The sequence below is a fragment of the Monodelphis domestica genome, chromosome 1 (genome assembly GCF_027887165.1).
Source record: "Monodelphis domestica isolate mMonDom1 chromosome 1, mMonDom1.pri, whole genome shotgun sequence".
Classification (NCBI taxonomy): Eukaryota; Metazoa; Chordata; class Mammalia; order Didelphimorphia; family Didelphidae; genus Monodelphis; species Monodelphis domestica.
Genome location: NC_077227.1, coordinates 100871241 through 100896209, shown reverse-complemented (window position 1 = coordinate 100896209; position 24969 = coordinate 100871241). Strand labels below are relative to the sequence as shown.

At 37.6% G+C, this 24969-nt stretch overlaps 1 protein-coding gene across 2 annotated transcripts in view; it reads left to right on the top strand.

The window, feature by feature from the left end:
- The window catches only part of VWA2 (von Willebrand factor A domain containing 2), a 55187-nt gene that overhangs the window by 8919 nt on the left and 21299 nt on the right, over nt 1-24969 (top strand). For both annotated transcript variants that reach the window (XM_001377590.4, XM_056803748.1), the window contains exons 2-5: nt 7331-7392; nt 10151-10225; nt 14995-15128; nt 19019-19128. In XM_001377590.4, the coding sequence (XP_001377627.1) occupies nt 7341-7392; nt 10151-10225; nt 14995-15128; nt 19019-19128 (371 nt within the window). In that variant the 5' untranslated portion in view covers nt 7331-7340. The remainder of the gene's footprint in view (nt 1-7330; nt 7393-10150; nt 10226-14994; nt 15129-19018; nt 19129-24969) is intronic.

Below are 24969 nucleotides of genomic sequence, written 5' to 3'. Positions count from 1 at the left end.
TAAGGTTCAAGTTTCTTCTCTTACAGACTGGATCATAGATTTTGACTTGGAAGGAGTCTTAGGACCCATCAAGTCCAACTCTTTATTTTACAGAGGAACCTAAGGCACAGAGCAGTTAAGTAACTTGCCTGGAGTCACAAAACTAGGATAGGCTCTGTATAAGTGCTAGCTATGATGATGATAATGATTATGATAGATTGAATCTATTTCTCAAGTTTTCTCCCCTGGACACTAAGAATTAAAAACATACCAAGTCTGTGCTTCAAGTTCAGGCTGCCTCTGGGTATCCTTTCCCCCTCCTTGTTTCCTCCATCCTAAAATGCCCCCATCTTTCCCTCTGCCAAGTACTTTCCCAGCTCCCAGGGAGCAGGTGAGGGCTTGTTCAGGCATCACTGTGTTGTGCTGAAGTTAAAAAGAAAACACATCTTGGAAGGCAGGGTGGAGGGGATGGGGGCGATTAGAAAAACATAGCCCTGTCTGCCTGGTATGTTCGGAGACTTTAACTTCTCAGGGAATGTAATGGCTGCCTGGGCAGGGCAGGGCCATATCCTTTCTGTTGCTCTCTTCCCCTTATGCCTTTGATCATGTTTGGGGAACTCTTGACTGCAATATTGGGTATCAGATTTTTTTTCTTTGATCATGCAGAGTTTTGCACTTCCCTTGTCATCTGAGACAGGAAGATCCTAAGACAAACTGAACCAACTGGGACTTGAAATCCAACTTTTTTCAGATAAAAATCTAAAAATCAGAGGAGGGAACACCATTAAGTTTAGTGAAAACCCAATGAGGCAAAGTGATCTATGGTAGTTGCCTTAGTTAGAATAATAGCATGAATGAATGTAATTTTAGAACTGGAAAAGGACATTAGCAATAACTTCATCTGGAATTCTTTTGTGCTTGTTCATTTGTGAATTAGTGGAGAGAACAAGTAGATTTGAAGTCAGGGGTATCTGGGTTTGAATTCTCATTCTGCTTTTTGTATCTGTGTGATCTTGGACAAGTACATTAGGTTCTCTGGGCCTCAGTTTCCTCATCTGAAAATTAAGAGTTTGATTAAACTCATTTATTTCTAAGAGCCCATTCTTATCTAAAGCCTATAAATAAAATTCCAAAGAGATAAAGTGACCTCAGTTCAACCTAGTTTTCTCTCCTCCCCATTTCTTCCCAATCCCAATCCAGTCTCTTGTCAAGTCATTTGATTTTGCCCTGAAACATCTCCCATATAGGCTCCTTTATCTTCTCTGACATTGCCACCATTGCTCTCATCACCTAATTTTACTAGGTCTCTGGCTGGTCTCCTTGCCTCAAGTCTCCCCACTTCAGTCCATCCTTCATTTAGCTACCAAAGTGATTGTCCATCTGATCCTCCCTCCACCCCCATTTAATGAAAGCCATTCAGTTTTCATTATCTCCAGAATAAAATATAAAATCTTAGGTCTTGCCATTGGGAAGATAGGCTTCTCTTTCTCTACTTCCTGGTGCAGGAGATTAAGAAATTATTGGAGCATGTGGTTGAAGCTTAGATAGGAAGCTCTAACTGTGGAAAGCCCTATTAACTGGTACGAGCTGACAATGGCACAGTCTTTCTTTTCATGTCTTGTCTTTTCTCTTTCCCCCCATTCATTCCTTTCATCATCTTGCCCCCTAAGGCTTAGGGTGATGACAAACAAGGGGAAGGACCCCTTGCTGAAGTCTCATGAAAGCCCCGTCCATCATTGTTTTTCTCTTTGAAAGGCAACTCCCAGCTTCTTGAACCCTTCTTTCTCCCTCCCCTGGAGTCATTTGCTGTGATTGGAGGCACCAGACAAAAGAAATTTATGTCTGACAACAGCCTTTATTTTAATACCTTTATAGACACGAGTTATGTGTTTTGAATGTCAGAGCCTTTCAAGAAATTGAAAGCAGGCAAATTTGATGGGGAACATTTGAAGTTTGCAGTATATTTGCCTGGATTAAGAGTTATATGGCTTTCAGCATCCAACTATGCCTCTTCCCTAAACTCACTGAATTGCTTCATCCCTGAGTATTGTGGTTTGGGTTGATTTGTGTGTGATAGAGTGTGTGGAGTAACAGAGAAGCCAGCATTTAGGATGATCCAGATGGACAGTCTTTGAGCTAACAATGATCAAATCATGTTGATTATATTTTGGATCAATTAGAGAAGTGGAAGTGAGCAGAGAGGGAGGAAAAGACTTTAAACGTGTCAAGGCACACGCTGGGTAGTCCTGGTGCCTCTGACTGGAGTTTTGTTTTTTTTTTTTTAACATGTTTGACATTTCTTGGACTTTACAAACTGTGCACATCAGACTTTGGGTGATCTTTTGCATTGAAAGAATATCTGTAATTCATGCCAACTCTCTTTCCAGATTCCCTTTAAGTACCTTCTCTCTTAACTTATCTCTAATTTATCTTTCCCGTATCATGTTTGTACATAGTTGTTTGCATGTTCTCTCTCTCATTAGACCATAAGCTCCTTGAGAGACTTTGGGACTGTTATCTGTTTGTTTGTTTGTTTATTTATTTGTTTGTTTATTTGTTTGTTTATTTGTTTGTTTGTTTGTTTATTTGTTTGTTTATTTATTTGTTTATTTATTTTTGTCTTTCTTTATATTCCAGCACTTAGCACAAAGTACCTGGCACATAGACAGAGCTTAATATATGCTTGTTGACTTGACAGTTGTGTGTACCATTCAAGGTACTTTGGGTTCAGACTCTTCAGTATCTTAGCACTTTATTAACTCTTTGTACAGGTTGCCTTGGTACCATTGTTAGTACCTGCATTTCTAAAGAACATTCCTAGAAATTTATAGCCATTGTTCTCTTATTAGTTTCATCTTAGAGCTCTACTTCTCCCAACTTGCTTTTCCCAGTAGAAGACCATTCGATAGCTCTGGAAATAGCTTCCAAAACTCTTTGTGGGGGCAATGGGGCAGAATTATAGGGAGGAATCTAACAAGAATTAAATACAGAAACCTTTTATTCTTTTATAAATCTTCTGTATCACTGCACTTTTTACTGGGGCAGTGAAATTTGGGGGTACTCATGCAGGTTTCAGACAGTGGAGATAATGACCTCTAGGGCATGTTTCCTGGAAAGCTGTGGGGGTGTTTTTAGAATTTTAACCCTAGACTCAGAAAGAGCTTAAGGAATACCAACCGATGGACCAGTAATGTAACAAGAGTCAGAGAGAGCCAGAAAGGTGGCCTGAGTGAGACAGCATGGTATCATTGGATTAGAATGACTCAAAGTCAAGAAGGTCCAGTTTTGAATCCTGTCTTATGAGATTCTGGGCAAATTACTTAATATGTTTGAGCTTCAGTTTCCCCAAATGTAAACTGAGAAGTCTGGATTTGATGACTTCTAAGAATCCTTGTAGGTTTAAATCTATGATCCTAGGTGTGTTGCACTGTCCCTGACAAAGTACATAAAGAATAAGGAAGGCTCTCACACTGTAGATATATTCTCTGTGGAGAATCTATGAAAGAATTTTGATGGGAAGGCAAAGATAGACAATAATCTACTGAGGTAGGAGACTATTTCCACTTTATTGAGAACACAGATCTACTGAAGGATAATAATAGTAAATAATATATAGCTCAAGTTACATATTTCCAGGGAGCTGTAGGTAATGTGGGCAGTTTTGGGCCAGAATAGCAACAGAATGACATTTCGTACACCCCAGTCTTGCCTTTGATGTTGCTATACTCTCAAATATTTTACATATTCTTTAAGTTATTTCTCTTTCAAGCTCTTCTTGCTAGATTATGTTGATAGAAATACCAGTGACTTATATGGGTTTATTTTATATCCTTCAACTTTGCTGAAATTGTTCATTGTTCAAATTAATTTTTAGTTGGATCTAGAGTTCTCGAAGCAAATCATATCTTCTGCAAAAAAAACAAACTAATAATTTTGATTCCTCTTTGCCTATACTTTTATCTCAATTTTTTTTCTTGTCTTATTGCTATAGTTAGCATATCTAGCACTATAATAATAATGTGATCATGGACATTCTTGCTTTACCCCTGATATTGTTGGAAAAGTCTCTAGTTTGTTCCTGTTACATATAATTCTGGCACTTAATTTCAGATACTTTTCATCACATAAAGGACAAATCCATTTAGATCTATGATTTCTAATGTTTCTAACAGCAAAAGGCATTGTATCCTGTTAAGTTTTTTTTTGCATCTATTGATAATGACTTTCTTCTGATTGTTGATATGTTCAATTATGTTTATATTTTTCCAAAAGTTGTTTTTATACTTTTAAAATTATGTTTTGTTTTATTTTCTAACAAAGATCAGCTTCCTCTCCTTTCCACTACCTTTCTGCCTCCTTTGAAAATACAGGAAAAACAAAATCCATTACAAGCATGTATAGTTAAGCAAAACAAAATTTCTCATTGACTATGTCTTTAAAAAAAAAAAGTCACTCAATGCCTCAAGTCCCTGACAATTCTTTCAAGAGGTGGGCAATATGTTTTGTCATGTGTCCTCAGGAATTGAGGTTAGTTGTTGTTGTGATCAGAATTTTCATGTTTTTTCTTTTAATTTGTATTTTGTTTTGATAGTGAAGATCTACTTTCTTTTCTTTTCACACCAACTCCTGCTACTCCCTCTCCCCAAAATGAGAACACAGGAAAATCAAAACCGATTATATACATGCATAGTTAATTAGAGCAAATTTCCACATTAGCCATGTCCTAAAAAATATTTGCCTCATTTTGCATTTTTGGTCCTTTTCCTCTTTCTCAGGAGGAGGGAAACATGTTTCATCATTAGTCTTCTGGAATCCTGGTTGGTCATTACACAAATAAGAGTTCAGCAAAATAGTATTCTATTGCATTTGCATAGCAATAACCTGCTTATGTAGTGCCTAATTTATTCATACCCCTTAATTCCCATTTACTCATATAGTTCAAAAGAGCTATAAGTATTTTTAATATATTTAGAATTTGTTTTGCTTAGAATGAATCCCTCCTTTATCTCACTCTAATTCACTTTCTTCTCTTTTCCACTTTCCTATTTCCCTGTTAAGTGAAATGCATTTCTCTACCCCTTTCCACCAGTTCATATGAGAGTGAACTTGAAATGTCAGCTATTTCACCCACTCCCTCCTCCTTGTCTGTATAGATTTCTATTTGCACACCCTCATTTTTTTTCCCTTTTGTTTTCCAGGTCAATTCATTTTACTATGTGATTTCTTACATTTTCTTCTGTTTTACCAGCATTTTTATTTTGTTTTAATATTTATTGTTGCTTCATGGAGTTATTGGCCCCTATTTGGTTCATTCTAATTCTCAGGGAGTTTATTTCTTTTCTTTTTAATTTTAACAGCAAATTTCTGCAAAAAGTTTTCTGAATTTATATGATCTATATTGTCTTCCTCCATTTTTCCCTTCCTCCCAGAGCTGACGAGCAATTCAATCATGCATTATTACCACGTAAAACATTTTCATATTATTCATTTTTGTAAGTAATCTTATAAAACCAAAACCCTAAAACATATATCCAAATAAATAAGTGATAAATCATATGTTTTCATTTGCATTCCTAAGGGAGTTTGTTTCTTGAGTAAGGTTTTTATACCTCTTGTGCCAAACATTTAATATCCCTTTCTAATTCTTCCTTCCATTATTCTCATTTATTCCAATTTTATTCCTTAGGCATTCTCTCATTCCATTTATTTATTTTTTTAATTTTCTTCATCTTTTCCAGGAAGTCTAGTTTGTACCCACACTGTGTTTTTCTTTGAGACAATGCTTGTAGCTGTTTTGTAGTCATTTTCTTTTATGTTTGGTTCTTGAGAGTCCTCACCACCATGATAGCTCATTATAACAGAGTTCTTTTTTTGTTTGCCCATTCTTCCAGTCCACTTCCTGACTTCAGATCTGATGTTGGGTTTAGGCTGTGTGGCCTTTCTGGAGGACAGATATTGAATGTTATGCTATTCCAGTATTTCTGGATAGGCTGGGGACCTGCAAGTTTTCAGTGCTCCCAACATTGGTTTGAGCTGATTGTTGCTGGATATTCTGAAGGCATCTCAAACATGTCCTGGTTTATAATTTTGGTGTTGTCCTCAGCTTCTCCCTCTGATAGCCAATCAGTTGCCATATCTTCCCATTTCTACCTATAAATCTGACCCTTTCACTCCATTCTTACAGATATTCATTACCTCTTGCCTGGAACATTAAAACAACCTCCTAAATGTTTTCTCTGCTGTGAGTCTAGTCTTGTGAAAACCCATCTTCCATAAGAATGCCAGAGTAATTTTCCTTAAGTATGGATTTGACTATATCATATCCTCAATATACTCCAATGACTCCCTGTTGCCACCAGAATAAAATATAAACTCCTCTGACTTCTAAAGCCTTTCATAAGCTGCTCCCAACTTAGCTTTCCCACCTCATTGCTCACCTTCTCACACTTTGCTCTCTTGCCAAACTGGTCTTCTCTCTGTTCCTCAAATTTGGTACTATTTGGATCTCCACCTATCTTTGTGCCTTTGCACTAGCCACCAATTTTGTGTAGACTATATTCCCTCCTTACATCTACAGAATCCCTCATATTTCTGTAATTTCCCCATATTTCTAAATATCTCTATATTTCCATTCCACCATAGAATCTCTCACTTACTTCAAAATGTAGCTTAAATACCATCTTACTCGGGACTTTTTTGTGGTTCCGTCAGCTTCTAATACCCTCTTTCACTACCTAAGACCATTTGTCAACAAGCATTCCATTTATTCATATCAGACTTTGTGTTAAGAATTAGGGCTACAAAGGCAAAAACAATCCCTACTCTCAAGGGATTCACATAGTAATGGGGGATGTAGCATATAAGTAACCAAATACATATCAGAAAACTACGGAATAAATAGAAAATGATCTCAGAGGGCAGGAAGGCATTCCAGGAAAACATGAGTTTGAAGGGAAGAAGGAAAACATTCAAGGTAGGCAATTATTATTAATTATTATTATGCTGAAGTTAATAATAAGTCAGGTATGTGTGTTAGGAACAGCAAATAGGCTAGGGTACCTATAGCTTGTGTTTAACTGCCCTAAATTTATTTTGTAGTTATTCTGCATCTATTATCTATCAATTTATATATGTACATGTTGGCTTCTCTTATGGAAACTAAGTTTTTTGAAGGCTGGGAGTATTTTACTTTTGGTTTTATATTTCAGTACCTAGTGCTTGGCTCATAGAAAGAGCTTAAAAATATTTGTTGTTTGAATATGGCCTACTTGTGCTTAGAAAATGTATGTGCAGGGGTATTTATTGAGATTGATAAATTACTTAATGGTGATTTTTTCCCCCCACCATTCAGTTTGATCACCATGAGTTTGATCCTGTTCCTGGAAATCATCTGTATTTTTCTATTTGGCAAAGGTATGTTCCTATAGTTTTTATCTCAGCCTTCTTGTTCGTTTTTTCACTCACTAAGTTCTAAGCCAGATGACACTCACTAAATGACAGAAAAACTTTAAGAAATCCATAGAAGGCTTAGAAATTGGAATAAATCCTCCTGAATATAGCTGAAGAATCTCAAGTTTTGAGTTCTCATTTTTGCTGCATGCAATTAGATTAGACAGAATCCAAGCAGGTTTGGTGCCACCAAAACTATCCCTGAGGCCTTACATGCCTCATAGAAACCAGAGGTGCTGTGGAATTGGGATAATTGCTCAAGACTAATTGTTGATCCACACCCATCTCCCCTAGCTAAGCAATTTGCCTAACAATTTAACAAGTGGCCAGATTATAGAAAAAGCTTATATGAGACAGTGTTGTAGAGTGGAAAGGGTACTGAGTGGGAACTTGAGACCCAGAGTTGAGTCCTGGCTCTGCAATTAATTAGCTGTGTGACTTTGGACAAGTAGCCGACTTCTCTGGTCAGCTGTGTTTTCACTGGCTAATGCAGTGATTAGACCAGATAATTTCTAAGTCAAGTCAACAAGCCTTTCTGAGGAGCTTACTATGTGCCAGCCATGGTGCTAAGTGCTGGGGAGACAAAGGCAAACTTGGACCCTACCCTCAATGAGTTGACAGTATAATGACCCAGACAATACCCAATCAAGTATGTACAAATTAGGAATATCCAAGATAAATTGGAGATAATCTCAGAGATGTCTGGGTAAAAATAAGGGGTAAGAGAGAGGAAGGGGTGTGAGGGAGACAAGAGCCAGAGCTCCAGCAACCTGCCTACTCCAGTCCCAGCAAAAGACCCCTCCTGGCATGGGATCAGCCCATTCACCAGGCCAGAAGAAAAGGGAACTCTGGGAAAAATAGAGAATTCTGGGGGATGTAGTCTGGGGTACAATTTTTTAAAAACACACAGAGGGAAGGCACTGGCATTTAGGGGGACCAAGAAAGACTTCTTGAAGAAAGTGGGATTTCTAAGGTCTCTTTCAGTTTGAAAAAGAATTCTTTCCACTTTTGGGGAGGAAGGGGTATAGCAAAACCCTCTGTTATTTCTTAAGTTTGGCTAAAGCCTTGGAGCTGGAAGAAATCTCTTTGATTCAAACTTCTCATTTTACAGTTGAGGAAATTGAGTCCTGAGTGTTGGGAGACTTGTTTCTGGTCACAGAACCAATTAATGGCAAGGCCAGAGGTTTAGCTTGGACTTTTTGGCTCCTAAGGTCAATGTGATTTGCTTTTCTAGCATTGGAGAGATGTAATCTCCAATGTTTACCTCTTTCCATTGCATCCCATTGAGTGGACCAACTTCAGAAGAGTAACGGAGGTTACCATTTATTTAGATCCTTCAGCAATGAACACATGCATCATTTGCCTGCTTCCCAGGGAATCTTCTTTCATTTCACCAGGCTAGCTTACCAAAGGAGCAGTAGTTGGTAGGTAGTGTAAAGGCTATACCTCAGCACTGGCACCATGCTGTATTTTCCAGGTACTTGGATGTACACATAAATAGAGAATTAGCTTCAGATGATGACAGGTTTATGATCTCTTACGGCCAAATGCCTTTTTTAGTTCTCATCAGAGCCCTGTTCCTCAGAGATAGATTTGGCTTTGCTCTAGCCTCAAGCCCCAAAACAGCAATAAAACATTTTTTTAAAGGAATAGTCTTTTTCTGGGTGTTGCAATATCTTGGGATTGCCTTAGCTGCTTCCCTTCATCAGTCTAGTACTTTAGCAGAAATTATTTTGATTTCTTCATTCAACAAACAGGTTTAGAATACCTTCTCACCCTGGAAGGTCATTCCACCCTTGTGGTCCCTTTCTCAGATTGAATGGTTCTTCCCGAGACCTCTATAAATAGAATGAGTTGATTTAGACTCACTCATATAAAGGCACTTGCATTTGTGTGTGACATTACATTTACATGCCATTACTTTTTACAGAGGCATTAGCATTTGTATTTAACATGGATAAGACAGTTCTTGTGCTATTTTTGCTTTAAGCCAAAAATATTTTAGGAGGGGAAGTTACACACTCTCCAAATGAGAAATTCGCTTTCCTTGTCTGGGTTTCCATGATGTTGACTCTCCTTTCTTATTGATTACTAACATTTTCCCAAGGGTCTGTAGTTGCCTTGACAGATTTCCCCTAACCCCAGCCAGCCAAAGTTTACATTTTTAGGGTAGAAAGATAAGATGTGATCATGCATTTAGGGACAGGCTTTTTCCATCAGAGGTTTCTAGCTATCTTGCAGAAGCTAACAGAGATATTCTAAAAGCAAAATGAATGAAAACTGTATTTTCAAATTACTTAAATAAATTTCTACATAATAATGAAGGTCTAGGGAGTTGGGATATGGTCAGGGTTTATAATCTTAGGAAATTACCTGAGATTATTGAGAGGTTTCATGATTTATTCTTGTATATGTCAGAGGCCAGGCTAGAACCCAGATCTTCCTGATTCCAAGTCTTGTCCTTCAGTCATACTTTCTCCTTTCTTATTACCAATATTCTTCAAATAACTTGGCAAGAGATAAATCACATAAAAACTCTAAGAATAACCCATTTCTATTTTCTCTATTATCTATCCCTTCATATTTGATAAATTCTATATTAAAGAGAAATGTGTTCCTGACTTAATATACTTTATATTATATATTTATTATTTTAATTATATATATGTACCATAAAGTTAAAAAAATAGTATAACTTTTTCCTATTTATTTGTTCCCAAAGTGCTCCCATCTTTAACTGTCCAGGAACTCCATGCAAACCAGGAGACTATTGTGAAGATTTCATCTGCCAGTCAATGTAAGTTCCTATTTTAAACACAAAGCTTCCTTTTTGATTTCCTTGGGACTCTGGGACTTTCCATGTGCCGAGATGACATTCCTATTCTAGATAAGTCATCATCATTTTTAACAAAACCATTTGATGACCCACCCCTGTGGCCCTTCCTTCTGACAGTTCACAGATCCTCTGAACGTTGCTTAGGAGTTTTACGGTAGTTTCTTGCATATTTTGCAGGGTTAGGGTAATCTAGCGGTAAGGAGACAGTTTTAAGCATGTAGAGTGGAAAACACCAGGTGAAGTGTCCATGTGAGTATGGGGGATGCAACCTTAGCTAATGAGTCACTCATTGGAATGTAGAATCATAAGTAGAGTTGGAAGGTACTTTAGAAATTGTCTTAACTTCCCTTTTTACAAATGAGAAAACTGAGGTCCAGAAAAGTGAAAGTCTTTGTCTAAAGGAACATAACAAGTTGGTCACCATACCGGAATTAGAACCCAGATCTCCAGATTCCAAATCCTAGGATCTTCCTACTACACCATGTTGCATTGAACTTTTAGTTCCGTTTTGAAAATGAGATCAACTTAGGACCATCTCAAATGAGGTTTTACCAGTTAGGGTTTGACAACTGCACTTGTTATATACTTGGCTCTATCCATTTCTTCTGGAAGTGCCAGGCTAGAATCTGAAATAGTAGTCACTGGCATTAAAAGAGTATCTTCTCTGGTCCTATCCTCACTCACTAAATCTTATTCCACTCAAGTTGACTTGCTTGGTAGAGGTGGGAAGAAATATTTAATAGTGACAAAAATGTAGCAACAGAATGTGAGAATATTGGTCACCTTGATCCACTTTTCTAGGGCACTTAATTTCAGTCCATATGAACTATTTATAACTTCAGTTGGAATAACCATTAAGGATGGCCAGGGTGGCCTAGAGATGAGGTTATCCTAGTAAAGAAAAGACTCAGAAGAAATCCTAGGGATCCAGGTCCAACTTTCTTTCCTTCCCAACTTTTGAGAAGCAATATAATGAAGTGGCTGGAGTACTGGATTTAGCATCAAGAAGACAAGGCTTCAAATCCTGCCTTGAATGTTTGCTAGCTTTGTATGACCCTGGACAAATCATTTAACCTTTTGGGATTTTAGTTTTCTCAGATGTCAAATGTAGGGGATGGACTAGATGGTCTCTATGGTCCCTTCTAGCTCTAGATTTGTGATCCTATCATTCTATAATCCACATTTAGAGGCACAAATTGTATAACATGTTTTGGAACTTTGTGATGATGATGCTTCAAAGACCCGATTCTTAATATCTGAAATTTTAGTAAAAGGTAGTTTTAATCTGAAGGGCTTTTAGGTAAGTGAAATGATTTTTAATCTCCCTTTTATAATCACATCTTTGCATACTTCTCATTTCCCCAAATTGCACACAAATATAGAACAGGTTTTTATTTTGTCAAGCTGAGTTGTAACTAATGTAACCAAGGGTGTATGGGAACCAGCTCCAATCAGAAAGTCAATTGTTAAATTTTCAGTGTGAACATTTACAACTTTGAAATTGGCAAACATTACAAATTAGGGATTGGTTTGTTGTTCTTTGATTTTGTTTGTTGGTTGTTTACACTTAAAGTGATGGAGATTTTTTAATTATTTAATTAATTAATTTTCAACATTATTTTATTTGGTCATTTCCAAACATTATTCACTGAAAACAAAGATCATTTTCTTTTCCTCCCCGCCCCCCCTCCCACCACCTTTCCCTCTCCCATAGCCGACGCACGATTCCACTGGTTATCACATGTGTTCTTGGGTCGAACCCATTTCTCTGTTGTTGGTATTTGCATTAGAGTGTTCATTTAGAGTCTCTCCTCAGTCATATCCCCTCAACCCATGTAGTCAAGCAGTTGCTTTTCATCGGTGTTTTTACTCCCACAGTTTATCCTCTGCTTGTGGATAGTGTTTTTTAGATCCCTGCAGATTGTTCAGGGACATTGCATTGCCACTAATGGGGAAGTCCATTACCTTCGATTGTACCACAAGTCTCTGTGTACAATGTTTTCCTGGTTCTGCTCCTTTTGCTCTGCATCACTTCCTGGAGGTTGTTCCAGTCTCCATGGAATTCCTCTACTTTATTATTCCTTTTAGCACAATAGTATTCCATCACCAACATATACCATAATTTGTTCAGCCATTCTCCAATCAAAGGGCATCCCCTCATTTTCTAATTTTTGGCCACCACAAAGAGTGCAGCTATGAATATTCTTGTAGAAGTCTTTTTCCTTATTATCTCTTTGGGGTACAGACCCAGCAGTGCTATAGCTGGATCAAAGGGCAGAAAGTCTTTTATCACCTTTGGCCATAGTTCCAAATTGCCCTCCAGAATGGCTGGATCAATTCACAACTCCACCAGCAATGAATTAATGTCCCGACTTTGCCACATCCCCTACAGCATTCATTACATTCCATAGCTGTCATGTTAGCCAATCCACTAGGTGTGAGGTGATACCTCAGAGTTGTTTTGATTTGCATCTCTCTGATTATAAGAGATGTAGAGCACTTTTTCATGTGCTTATTAATAGTTTTGATTTCTTTGGCTGAGAACTGCCTGTTCATGTCCCTTGCCCATTTGTCAATTGGAGAATGGCTTGATTTTTTGTACAATTGATTTAGTTCTTTGTAAATTTGAGTAATTAAACCGTTGTCAGAGGTTTTTATGAAGATTGCTTCCCAATTTGTTGCTACCCTTCTGATTTTGGTTACATTGATTTTGTTTGTACAAAAACTTTTTAATTTGATGTATTCCAGATTATTTATTTTGCATTTTATAACTCTTTCTAATTCTTGCTTAGTTTTGAAGTCTTTCCCTTCCCAAAGGTCTGACATGTATACTATTCTGTGTTGGCCTAATTTTCTTATAGTTTCCTTCTTTATGTTCAAGTCATTCACCCATTTTGAATTTATCTTGGTGTAGGGTGTAAGGTGTTGATCTAAACCTAATCTTTCCCACACTGTCCTCCAATTTTCCCAGCAGTTTTTATGAGATGGCGATATTTTAATAAGGCAGATTAAATTTAAAAGTGTGTCTTATGCTATGTGTACCCCCTCTGGGATCCAGTTGTAAAATATTTACTATTATGTCCCTGCCATGGCTTAATAAACTATGTTTTCCTAAAATCATTTGCTGCTGCACTTAAGCCTATTTCCAAAGTGACCTTTATTCTCTAAACAAATTCACCCTAAACCCAGGTCATGTCAGAGTCTTGAGATAGTTAAGTTTAGAACTCAAGTAGACCATTTTAATGCAATTATCTAGACTGGTTTAATATCCATATGAACTATCTGTATGATTTTGGATAGAGGAAAATGAAATCATCTTTCCTATTTTGGAAAAGTAAGTGAAATGTAATATCTGTCAAGGAATTAACTAACACAGACTTAGAAACAGTGAAAAATATTAGAAAGTTAAGTATTTATGGAATGCTATTATTTTTAGAATGAGTAAAAGTAAGAAGGGCACTCAGAATCACATAAATGAGGGAAGACAGCTGTGTTTCCATAGCCTACTTGTTCCAGTTTTTCTGGTATTTAAAGGGAGCTTTTTCAGGAGAATTAGAGCATCTATTTGATGCTGAAGGTGATTAGCTTTTTTTCTGATCTATTTAAAGGACATCTCTGTAGCTTGATTGGAAACACCTTAGATAAAGAACATGAAGGGAATAGGGCAGGAGCAACAGTGGAATGACATTGAGGCATCAGCTGATCCATCTAAAGCAGGATCTGTGAGACAGAGAGGATGGATGTCTGTTTCTGCCTCTTTGGTCTGAAGTACCAGAAGATGGGTCCTTCTTCTTAAAGAGGAAGGGTCAGTAAAATGTCCTGATGTTTAAAGTATTCAACTTCTTAGTGTGGCAGAAAACTAGCCTTAAAGCCAAGAAGACCTGGGTTCAAATCTTGCTTCTGGCACATAGAGACTCTGTGACTCTGAACAGGTCACAATCTCTCAGTGTTCAAGAAAACTCCTTAAGACTTTAAATCACAGAGAGAACTTGTACTATTAGAGAGAAATTCTTTACCTGAGTTCCCTATAACAGTGAAATTGTAGGGCTATGGCCCTTTGCATACCTTTTACATGACCCTGTTCTACAACAGCCAAATCCCAGTCCACATTGTTGAACCCTTTGAGTTGCTAAATTGTCACATTGAACAAGACTCCATGGGTATTATTCTTTCCTCATAATCCTCAGACATGTTACAGTTTATTTATTTTGGTAGTCAGGTTGTTGGTTCCACACTCCTTTGCTGGGTAACCTTCACATCTAGATTCCCTGGGAGTAATCACAGATCACATTTATGTATGATCTAATAGTTTATAAAGTGTTTTTCTCCCAATAATCTTATGATGTATGGAATAAAATTATTAACCTCAGGTAAGAGATGAGGAAAAAAAGTCAAAGGACTTAACTGGCTTGTCTAGGTAACAAGGCAAAGGCAATTCCTGAAACCAAGTCTTCTGATTCCTTAAATTTAGGGTTGCTACATTTTAGGTACCAAATTTACTTTCTTTGGATATTTACAGACCCTGTATGCTCTCAGCATAGTAGGAAGTAGGGTTCCCCGGTTGGTTGCAAAGTGTAGGTCAAAGTCCAAATATTGCTTGCCAGGGTGAATACGGCCATGACAATGTTCACAGTTATCAATATCAATTGATGTTATTTTGGGGGGAATCCCATGTGTTGATTTGGCCTGTAAAGGATCCAAATTGGCATCTAGGTTCTTCTCTTTTCTAGTGATGCAGTGTTCTGCTGCCCTGGATGTCCTGTTTGCCTTGGATGGTTCTCACAGCATTGGGAAAGGAAGCTTTGAAAGATCTAAGTACTTTGCCATCAAAATGTGTGATGCCTTGGCCATCTATCCAGATAGAGTAAGTATCCATTTTGTTGGTCTTTATAAAACTCCCATTAAACCTCAAAACCTTAACTGTATGATCCCAGGAATAAGATTGGCTCTTTCCAAATTTATAGACCCTCTCCCCTTAACAAATCTGCTGAAATTAGCTTCTTTGTGAACAATATATGTTTTGCTTGGATCTCATTTCTAAAAATTGGCAATTTCATTGGGAAAGTCATAATTTTCTTGAATTAGAGATCAAAGTATCACATTTAGTGTGAGCAAGAAAGCAGAATTCTAAACCAACGTTCCTAGGTTAATCCCGGAGAAATCAATAGGCTTTTTAAATTAGGGCAAACTTTTTCCTGCTTTGGGGTATCATTAGGGAAGGAAGATCGTCTTACACTAGAGTGTTTGACCTAACATAGAATTCAGCACCTTACCAATATAGCAGTAGCTATATTCTGAGCAACCCTAGCTTGAGGTGGACCTAGAACAAACCCTAGAAGGGAACAGATACGTTAGATATAGTTGGAGAACTTTTAGACATATCACCATGCCAAACTACTTAAAAATTTTTTTTTCTATTTATAGATATTTATTTTCTCTCCTTCCCATTTTCCTTCATCTGTGCTCCCCTCTTGCCCTGCCCCCTTCCAACACACTGAGGGGGGAAAAAAGAAAGGAAAAAGAAAACCTTTGTAACAAGCATGCAGTTGAGCAAAACAAATTTCTATATTGACCATATCTAAAATGTGGGTCTTATTCTGCATATTTAGTGCTGGTTCGCTTTTCACAATTTAATGTAAACACATATAGGGAATCACTCTGACAGGCACATCTCAGCTGAGTCATGGAATTGTAGAGGTTAGAATTGGAAGAGACCCCAGAGTATACTCTTTCCATCCTCTTTTTTCCACAAACTCAGTCTTAGATCCAGGGACCCTCAGTGAATTGTGCAATTCACCTAGCCACCTGGAATGCCAAGGAGAACACTGTTGATCCTTTGATTTCATGTGAAGTGGTCAAATAAAGAAAGTTCCTAGTTCTGTGGCTATGGGGAACAGATTCCAGTTTGTGATTCCTCCTCACTGTGGAGGGAGGCAGTGACACTATGACATGATATTTCTTTGGACAGTGGTTCATCTGTCACTGGGCCTGGACCGGTGTTGGGGTGAGAACTTTCAAATTGATGCTGCTAGAAACAATTGTCCACAGGAATCTCTGGAGTCTTTCCCATCTGACAGACTGTTTAGAGCAGCCAGTCAGACAAACATGGGTGAAATTTTTTCAAATTTTGTTCCCCATATCATCAGATAAAAAAAAAGGTCCAATTTTTTTTTTCTTTTGAGATAGAAAGTGCCAGATGACATTTGGAGTATCTCCATTCTAAGCTTCACATTTTGAAAGAGATGATGTCAAACTAAGAAGGGTGACTGGGATGGTGTGGGAACTTGAAACAGTGCTATCCAAGGAATGATTGACGAGAGGAAAGACTTGAGGGATGAAGAGGATAACTATCTTCAAAATATATAAAGAGTGATCATATAAAAGAAGGAGGAGACATGTGGCTCCATAGGGCAAAACTTGACTCCCGAGAGGCAGATTTCGGCTTAATATAAACATCTTCCTTTTTTCTTTCTTTCTTTCTTTTTTCTTTTTTAAAATCCTCACTTTCTGCTTAAGTATCAATTCTAAGACAGAAAAATAGCAAAGGCTAGGCAACTGGGATGAAGTGATTTTCCCAGGGTCATGCAGCTAAGAAGTATCTGAAGTCATATTTGAACCCAGATCCTACTGACTCCAGGTCTGGCACTGTCTACCGTGCTATTCAGCTCTCCCTTAAAGATCTTTCTTAAAAATAGAGCTGCCCTACAATGGTGAGTGAGGGTGCTTCTGGTCACTAGAGGCATTAAAATAAAGTCTGAATAAGCAGGTATATTGTAAAAGATCATCACATGGGTTTGGAGTGTGGATGAGTTGACTTTCTTTTTTTTTTTTAAGTTCATTTCTATTCTGAGGTCCTATGTAGTTGTAAAAGTCCAATAGAATGGGGACCCATTGGGTTTTCAGGACCATTTGATCTGCTTGGTCATTCCTTCCTTTTTTCCAGTACTATTTATATGATAGGATTTAGCTTTGTCATTGGTATGTTTTACAGATCTTTGGCTTCCTATTATTACTTCCAAGGAGGAGCTGATGATTTGTAACTTACTTTGCTTTTAGGGATGAAATTTTGAAATAAACAGAAATTAAAGCATTTTAATGCTGCCATCTTGCAGGGGGTGGATTTAAGGTATTTGAAGTCTTCCTCTTGGCAAGTAACAGCAGAGAAGTTAACTTCCCATATATAATATGATAATTATACCATGGTCTAAAGATCTATGTAGACCTTACTCTCATACACACTGAAAACCAAGGTAGGGGGAAAATAACTATTTTTCTTCCAAACCACCAATTACGTTAAATGCCTTAACTTTTGAACTGCTGATTTAAGCTGTCTTCCACTTATTTGGAAGCCCCACCCTTCCTGCTTAATCCTGTAAACAGATTTAGCTGTTTATCTCAAAGGATGTCATCTCCTGCCCCAACATGACCCAGAGCAATTCTTCCTGGGCTTTGACTCCTATTCGAATGCTCCCTCTTCCAAGGGCAGCATTTTTTTTCTCTTTCCTCCAGTGGCTTAAGGATCTTTCTACTCAAAATGCTGAATGTTTGCTTCTCTGAACTCATTTCATCCAGAAAGGAAAGCAGATGTGCTGAGTGGAGCCAGAGGAATACAGTATGACGAGTTTAGTAAAATATTTTGATTAGTGATCTCAGAACTCCCGGTATTAGATACTGGACCAAATGAACTAAATGGGAAATGGAAAATGTGGTTGTTTATTTGTCAATATTTTCTCCTATTTCAGATTAGTCTCAGTTGGGTACTATTGAAGGGAAAGGCAACTGGAATGTTGTGCGGGAATATTGTTTCTCCTGAGATTTTGGATAACAAAAGATTGGATGGAGGGCTTGTGTACCAGAGGTGAAACCTAAAAGTTTACAGCCCACTTTATATAAAACATGTTTTTCTGTTTCCAGGATCCAGAGATTGGTTTTACTCAGCATTTCTCTTCTTCTACTCAGTATACATTGGTGTTAAGATTAAAATTCCCTGGAACCTGTATCTTAATTTAAGGGGACTTCAGGCTTTGTTCTTAATTCAGTCAAAGGGTAGGACTGAACTAAAATCCAATTCACTACAGAATGGGTTGTTTTCAAATTCAATATGAAGCTTTCCTTTTAAAAAGGAAAAAAGGGGTACAGATTAGTATTAAATCCTCACACTGGTTCTATGTGCCTTAGTAGATATGGTCTTCTCTCCTCATGAAGATGCTAAAGTTTGCTTGAGGGTACCTGTACCATCAGCACCTTGGCATTTTTCAAATTAGTCCCTAGATCCTGCCCTGTATTTTGTTTCACTCTGGACTCTTAACTGGTTCTTAGCCAGTTACTAAGCCAAATACTATGGATTTGGGAACTGTTCATGGTTCTGTAGCTCCAGAGGTATCTCATGGAATGTAGTATGGCTGGTTATCCAAAAAGGAGATCCTATGAAGTGAGTGATTTTTAGGTGAAGACATGCTATTGAAGACAGATGTAGCTTCTCCATCTCTGTAGCCTATCACATGGTGGGAAGGTATGTCTGTCTGTCCTCTGGTGGAAAGGGGTATGGGGTTGGCACAAAGATTAGATAAGTGGCAGTAGGAGAAGCTCATCTGCAAAAACTCACTACAGATACAACTCTTCCTGTTCATTTTCTTCTTAATTCTGTAAAAAAAGCAAAAATAAAAAACTTTTGGGATAAATTTTGTGGTTGCTGATTGGGGTAAGGTAGAAAGTAAATATTTTGTCATCTCAGATTCAGTGTTTTCCTTGCAGGTCAGAGTGGGTGTATTACAGTTTAGCTCAGTTCCTCAGCTGGAATTTCCCTTGGATTCATTTTTTACCCGAGAGGAAGTAAAAGAAAAAATCAAGAAAATAGTTTTCAAGTAAGTATGATTTGATAACCCCAGAGTCTTTGATGTTAGTGGCTTCTAAGATGGCTCTTCTTAGAGTATTTTGCTCCTTCTCTTACCCCATGCTGGCACGTGCTTTACAAAGTTGTAACTTTGGGGACTAAGGGTAGGAATTGCCATTATTTATATATTTATTTATATCATATACAACTAAGTGATGCCATTTGTACAGAGTATGGAATCAGTTTAAATTTGACTTCAGACATTTATTAGTGATGTAATTCTGGGCAAGTCACTTAACCTCTCTTATATCTTAGTTTCTTCAGCTCTAAAATGGGTACAATAATAGCACCCATCTTGCAGGGTTTTTGGGAGGATCAAATAAGATGATATTTGTTTAAAAAATGCTTAGCACAATGACTTACACATAGTAGGTGCTTCTCCCTTCCTTCTCTCTCTCATCAGATTGGAAAAGGATAAATATTCTAATTTTAAGAAAGAAGAAAATGGATTCTATATTATATAGGTTGCTGAGCTTCACTTTAGTTCCTGGCAGAATTTCAGAATCAGGTAGATGATTAGGGAATGTCTAAAAAAAAAGGCAAGAGTGATCAGGGAGCCAAGGAGCAGGCCATGGTACACTAACCTTATTTCCTTCATATTAACAGTTACTAAAAGGGTAGCTTGGGGAAACACCAGAAATACAATTAGCCCTAATTTTAATAAAGCCTTTGATGAAGTCTCTCTTGTGTTCTTGGGTCAGAATCACTGAAATTTTGTGTTGAAATAAAGGGTGAGCATGTGAAAGAGGATCTTGACTTTGGAAAGTATCTTCCCTCCCCACACCATAGCCCTTGTTATATTAAGCTTATAACTGTAGAACTGGGAATTTTTTTTTATTTTAATTTTTAAAAAACCTTATCTTCTGTCCTAGTATCAATTCTAAGACAGAAGAGTGGCATGGGCTAGGAAATCAGGGTTAGGTGACTTGCCCAGGGTCACATAGCTAAGAAGTGTTGGAGGTCAGATTTGAACCTGTATCCTCTCAAGGCTGGCACTGTGCTCCCTCACAGTCTTGGAAATTTTAGCTTGATCCTCATCAAGGATCAAAGATTTTTAGAGCTAAAAGGTGCTTTAGAAATTATCTAAGGCAGCCTTATTTTACATATGAGGAGATGGAGTCCCAGAAAGGTTGAGGGACTTGTCCAAAAGCATCATGGGCAGTTGGTGGCAGAGCTGAGAATAGAAGGCAATTCTCCTAATTCCTAGGTCAGGGCTCTTTCCATTGTTAGGCAAACCCAGTTGAAAAGAATTGAAATTAGCCTCTTCATTGCCCATTTTCATTTTTGAAGTAGACTTGTGATTTCACTGATAGGGGGAACTCCTCATAAGAATACTACTACTAATTCAGACTGGCACCTTCTTTGTGATTTATAGTTTGAGAGAGTTTTCAGGAGCAAAGGAAGGTCCCTATTCACTTAGGAAACCATGGGTAATATTTTGTTTTGTTATATTTTTATTTATTTTGTTAAACATTTGCAACTCTCAGGAATTCTGGAGGCAGCCAACATAGCAGACAATTCTGCACTGCCCCATATTCCCTCTCAACTATCCTTTTAAATACATTTTAAAAATTAAGAATTAAGAAATAAGAAATTAAAAAATGTTAATATGCTCATTCAGAGCCATTGTTGATGGAGACCCTTTTTTTTTTTGGTCAAACCCAGTGATATTTAAAAGGTGTTTAAACAAGTCTTTTTGTGATCTCTGTCCTTTATTGGAGAAAAGAGTCATAACAGGCTCTATGTACCACCACCTTGTTTCATGTAGCATACGAAGGTTATACAAAGGCAATAATGAGTGACTTATTTTTGATCACTAATAAGAGCCCTGGAGGACACTGAAAATGAGGTTGTGCCAAGAATCTGGAGTTTAGCATCATGATGAAATCTTATGAATCAGAGCAAAAGAATGTTGACAAAATGATGACCTCTGCACTGGTTGTTTATCCCTCTTACGATGAAAGATCTAAATGTTGGACTGGATCAAATAATTCTAGAGGGAAAAAAACCAGAATATGCTAGTTTATCTTTCTCTCAGGGAAAAAGAAATCTTGAGGTCTAGAGATAACCCTGGCACTCTGAGTCTCCTTAATGTAAAATAGTTCTTTAAATGATGATCTCAGTTAATTTTCATTCAACGCCAAGAAGAGAAATGAGCAGTTGTTCCTTGTAGATAGTCTCTGAAAGCTAATGAGGCCAGAGTTTCTGGGCAGGAATCTGAGTGAATTAAAAGACATGTAACTTTTAGTCTTCCACAGTTACAATTAAACTAATAACTATCATTATAAACTATATATAAATGAATAATATTTGCGAAGTGCTTTGTATAAATTATCTCATGTGCACCTCAGGACAGTGCTATAATTACTATAGATTAACCTCAGGAAGGACTTGACCATCTTCACTTAGCTAGTAAATGTTGGAGGTAGGATTTGAACTCGGGTTTTCTCAGTGCCCAGTGTAGTCCTCTATCATCTACCACGCCATTCCAACTCTGAGAATTGGCAAGTGCCTATATTCAGGTTCTTAGGGGAGAGGATTCTTATCCTCCAAGTCTTAGAAGAGTATCCTTTGAAAGGAGGGGCAGAATCTCTAAGAAAGTCCTAGAGCAGGGTTCTTAACCTTTTTGGTGTCATAGACCCCTTTTTCAACCTGATAGAGCCCTTCTCTCTGAGTAAAGCATTTAAGGGCACTAAATAAAATGCATAGGATTAGAAAGGATCAATTATATTGAAATGGTTACCAAAATGGATTTGTTTTAAAGTTCATAGACGCCATTAAGAATTCCGATGATAAGAGATTATTGTGGCATTGGTTTTGAAAAAAATCAGATTTTTAAAAACAATAACCAAAGTCTATCTTTAATTTTAAGTAAATTTAGTCCCTTGAAAAAGAAAATAAAATCTACATTTCTGGTGTTGACCCTCCTCCAAGTTGAATGACTCCAGATTCTAAAGTCAGAAACCACCTCCTTACAAACTAAACAGAGCCCAAACTCCTCAGTACTTGCTAAACCTTTTTAGATCACTTTGAACAATAAAACAGTGGCAGTACAGGGTGATTAACTTGGAGTGGGAAAGACCTGGGTTCAAAACTTCCCTGTGCCATTTGCTCTTACCATGAGAAAGTCATTAAGCCCCTCTGAGCCTCAGTTTCCCAGTATGTAATATGGAAACAATAATGCCCATATCAGCTATCTCATAGGGTTATTATGAGTCTCAAATGAAATGATATATATTAAACTCCTAGAAAAAGAACTTCAGTGGTACATTAAGCTACAACATAATCTCTGTGATATAACCCGTTTGATACCTCAAATCATAAAAACTGACTTTTACATCAGATTTTAAGGTTTGGCAAGTACTTTCTATGTGCTATCTTATTTGATCCTCATAATTACCTTTGCGTTGAATGCTTTTGTTATCATTATAATCTTCATTTTTCAGATGAATAAAACAAGTCTGAGGTTAAGTGACTTGCTCAAGATCAAGCAGTAATTTTCTGAGGCAGGATTCAAATCCAGGTTTTCCTAATTTGAAGTCTAACACTCAATCTCCTATGTCAGTGGTGTTGAATGCACAACCCACAGTTTATATATGGTGCCCAACACTCCTAAGTGCTGCCCAAACCAGATTAAAATGCCGTTTCTATCTAATTTTAATGCATTGCTGTATTAATGATATTTATGCCTACATAATACATAAAACATGTATTTATGTGTCATTTTTAAGCTCAGTATGAAGCAGCAGTGATCCTTACATATGGCTTAGTGGTGCCCCTTTCTATTCAAGTTTGACGCCACCACCCTATATTGCCTCATTTTTTTTAATCCTTTGTTTTCTAAGAGGAGCCAAGAACAAGCCCTTTACTGTTTACCATTGTCATTGATGGAGAGATGAGTATTCTGGGATGAGGCCAGGAAGGTGTTGAGTTTTTGCCAGAAAGAGCTAGACCCCAGAGTCAGAGAATCAGAGGGAAGCAGTCCTTCATCCATCCCATCATTTGCCATGGTAGCTTCTCAAGCATCCTTCTAGCACAACCTGAGTTTGTGGCGTCGGTATTTCTTGATGGCATTGCACTGGTACAAGATGAAGTCTTTATCTGTGAACTTGGGGAGCTGCTTTTGAGGCTCCTAGGGTCCCAGGTCTCTTTGGTTATACTACCCTTCCAGGTTTGACCCTGGTCAACTAGCAGCTTTCAAGTGGCTTTACATCAACTTTGGATGGTGAAGTAGATGATGGTGTAGGGAAACGTGCTGTATAAAGGAGCACAAACAGGAATGTCTTCCTCCCATATTTGGATCAAAAGGGTTGGGAATTCTTCTTACTTGACTCTCAGATCCCAAAATGTGCCCTAGCCACAAGTGAGCGGATGTGGAAAAGGAGGATAGAATCCACAGGGGAGATCAGATAAAAGATGTCCTTTGGCAGGTGTTCAATCAAAAAGAATAAAAAAAACCCAATTGCAATGGAAAATGTGTTATGAAAAATAAGAAAACAAAGAGCTACAGATAGTGAGTACTTTTTATTTTTAGTTCTAGTGATTGAGAATGCAGGATGTAAAATCATGGGCAAGCAAACAAGAAGACACTTGCTTTCAGTAGAGTAAGCAAGCCTTGATGAGGTCCTGAAACAATGGATTGGGATTAACAACTTTGAAAAAAAGCACCTGGGAATCTGATCATAACAAGACACATGTATAGCACCCTCCCTTTGTCACAAAACCTGATATTTTAATAAGTTAATTCTTAGTTTTTAGGACAATGATCCTTTGGGGCTTTAAGTGAAAAGAAAACTAGAGAATGATTTTCAAATGAGTGAACAGATTGCTCTTAAAGATTCCAGATCTTAGCAGAATTACATAAGACTTGTTGAGAGTAGTTGCCATCTTTGAAGATCATAATGGCCTAGATTAATTTTGACATCAGCAATATAGTGAAAGTTGGCATTATAAAGTGCTTAGAATATACCATTTGTCACAATGACATTCACATAATGAATATCTTTGAGTGAGAGCCTATGGAAAATGATTTTTTTCTTGATATAAACTCTTACCTTCCACCTTAGAGTCAGAACTGTGAATTGATTCCAAGGCAGAAGAGTGGTGAGGGCTAGGCAATGGGGGTTAAGGGACTTGCATGGCAAATGATTTAAAAACAGGGATACCATATGGAAATGGATTCTGGTCAAAGACACATGTAATACCCAGTGGAATTGTGCATTGGCTATGAGAGGGGAGGGGATGGGGGAAGGGAGGTAGGAATAGAAAATGATTTTTGTAACCAGGGAATAATGTTAGAAGTTGACCAAATTTAAAAATAAAATAAAATAAAATACAAACAGTGACACCTTTCTATGGGGCCTTAAGATTTGCAAATCATTTTCCCTACCATCACCTTATGATTAAGGAGGGCAAATAAAATATTATGCCCATTTTACAGATGAGGAAACAAGTGCTTGGAGAGATTAAACTACCACATGTTGCTAGTGACAGAGACAGGATTCAGTCTCTGGTCTCTTAAGTCTATTCTATATACTTTTTGACTATACCTTCCTACATTCCGCAGTCATCCCATTTGCTAAATCCAACAAAATGGCACTTTCCCTGAAGTCAACACCAATGCCTGGCAGTTTGTACCAAAATGGAAACACCCAATCATGTTTCTTATCTGAGGACCAGCCTGCTTAAGGATAAAGTGGCTCATCCTTAGTGGGTTGGCTATTGGGTGATGAATTCTTTGATCATAACAACCTAGCGAATAGATTAAAAATTCACTTCTATTTCCAAAGCAGTAGTAGTAGATTGGCAGAAA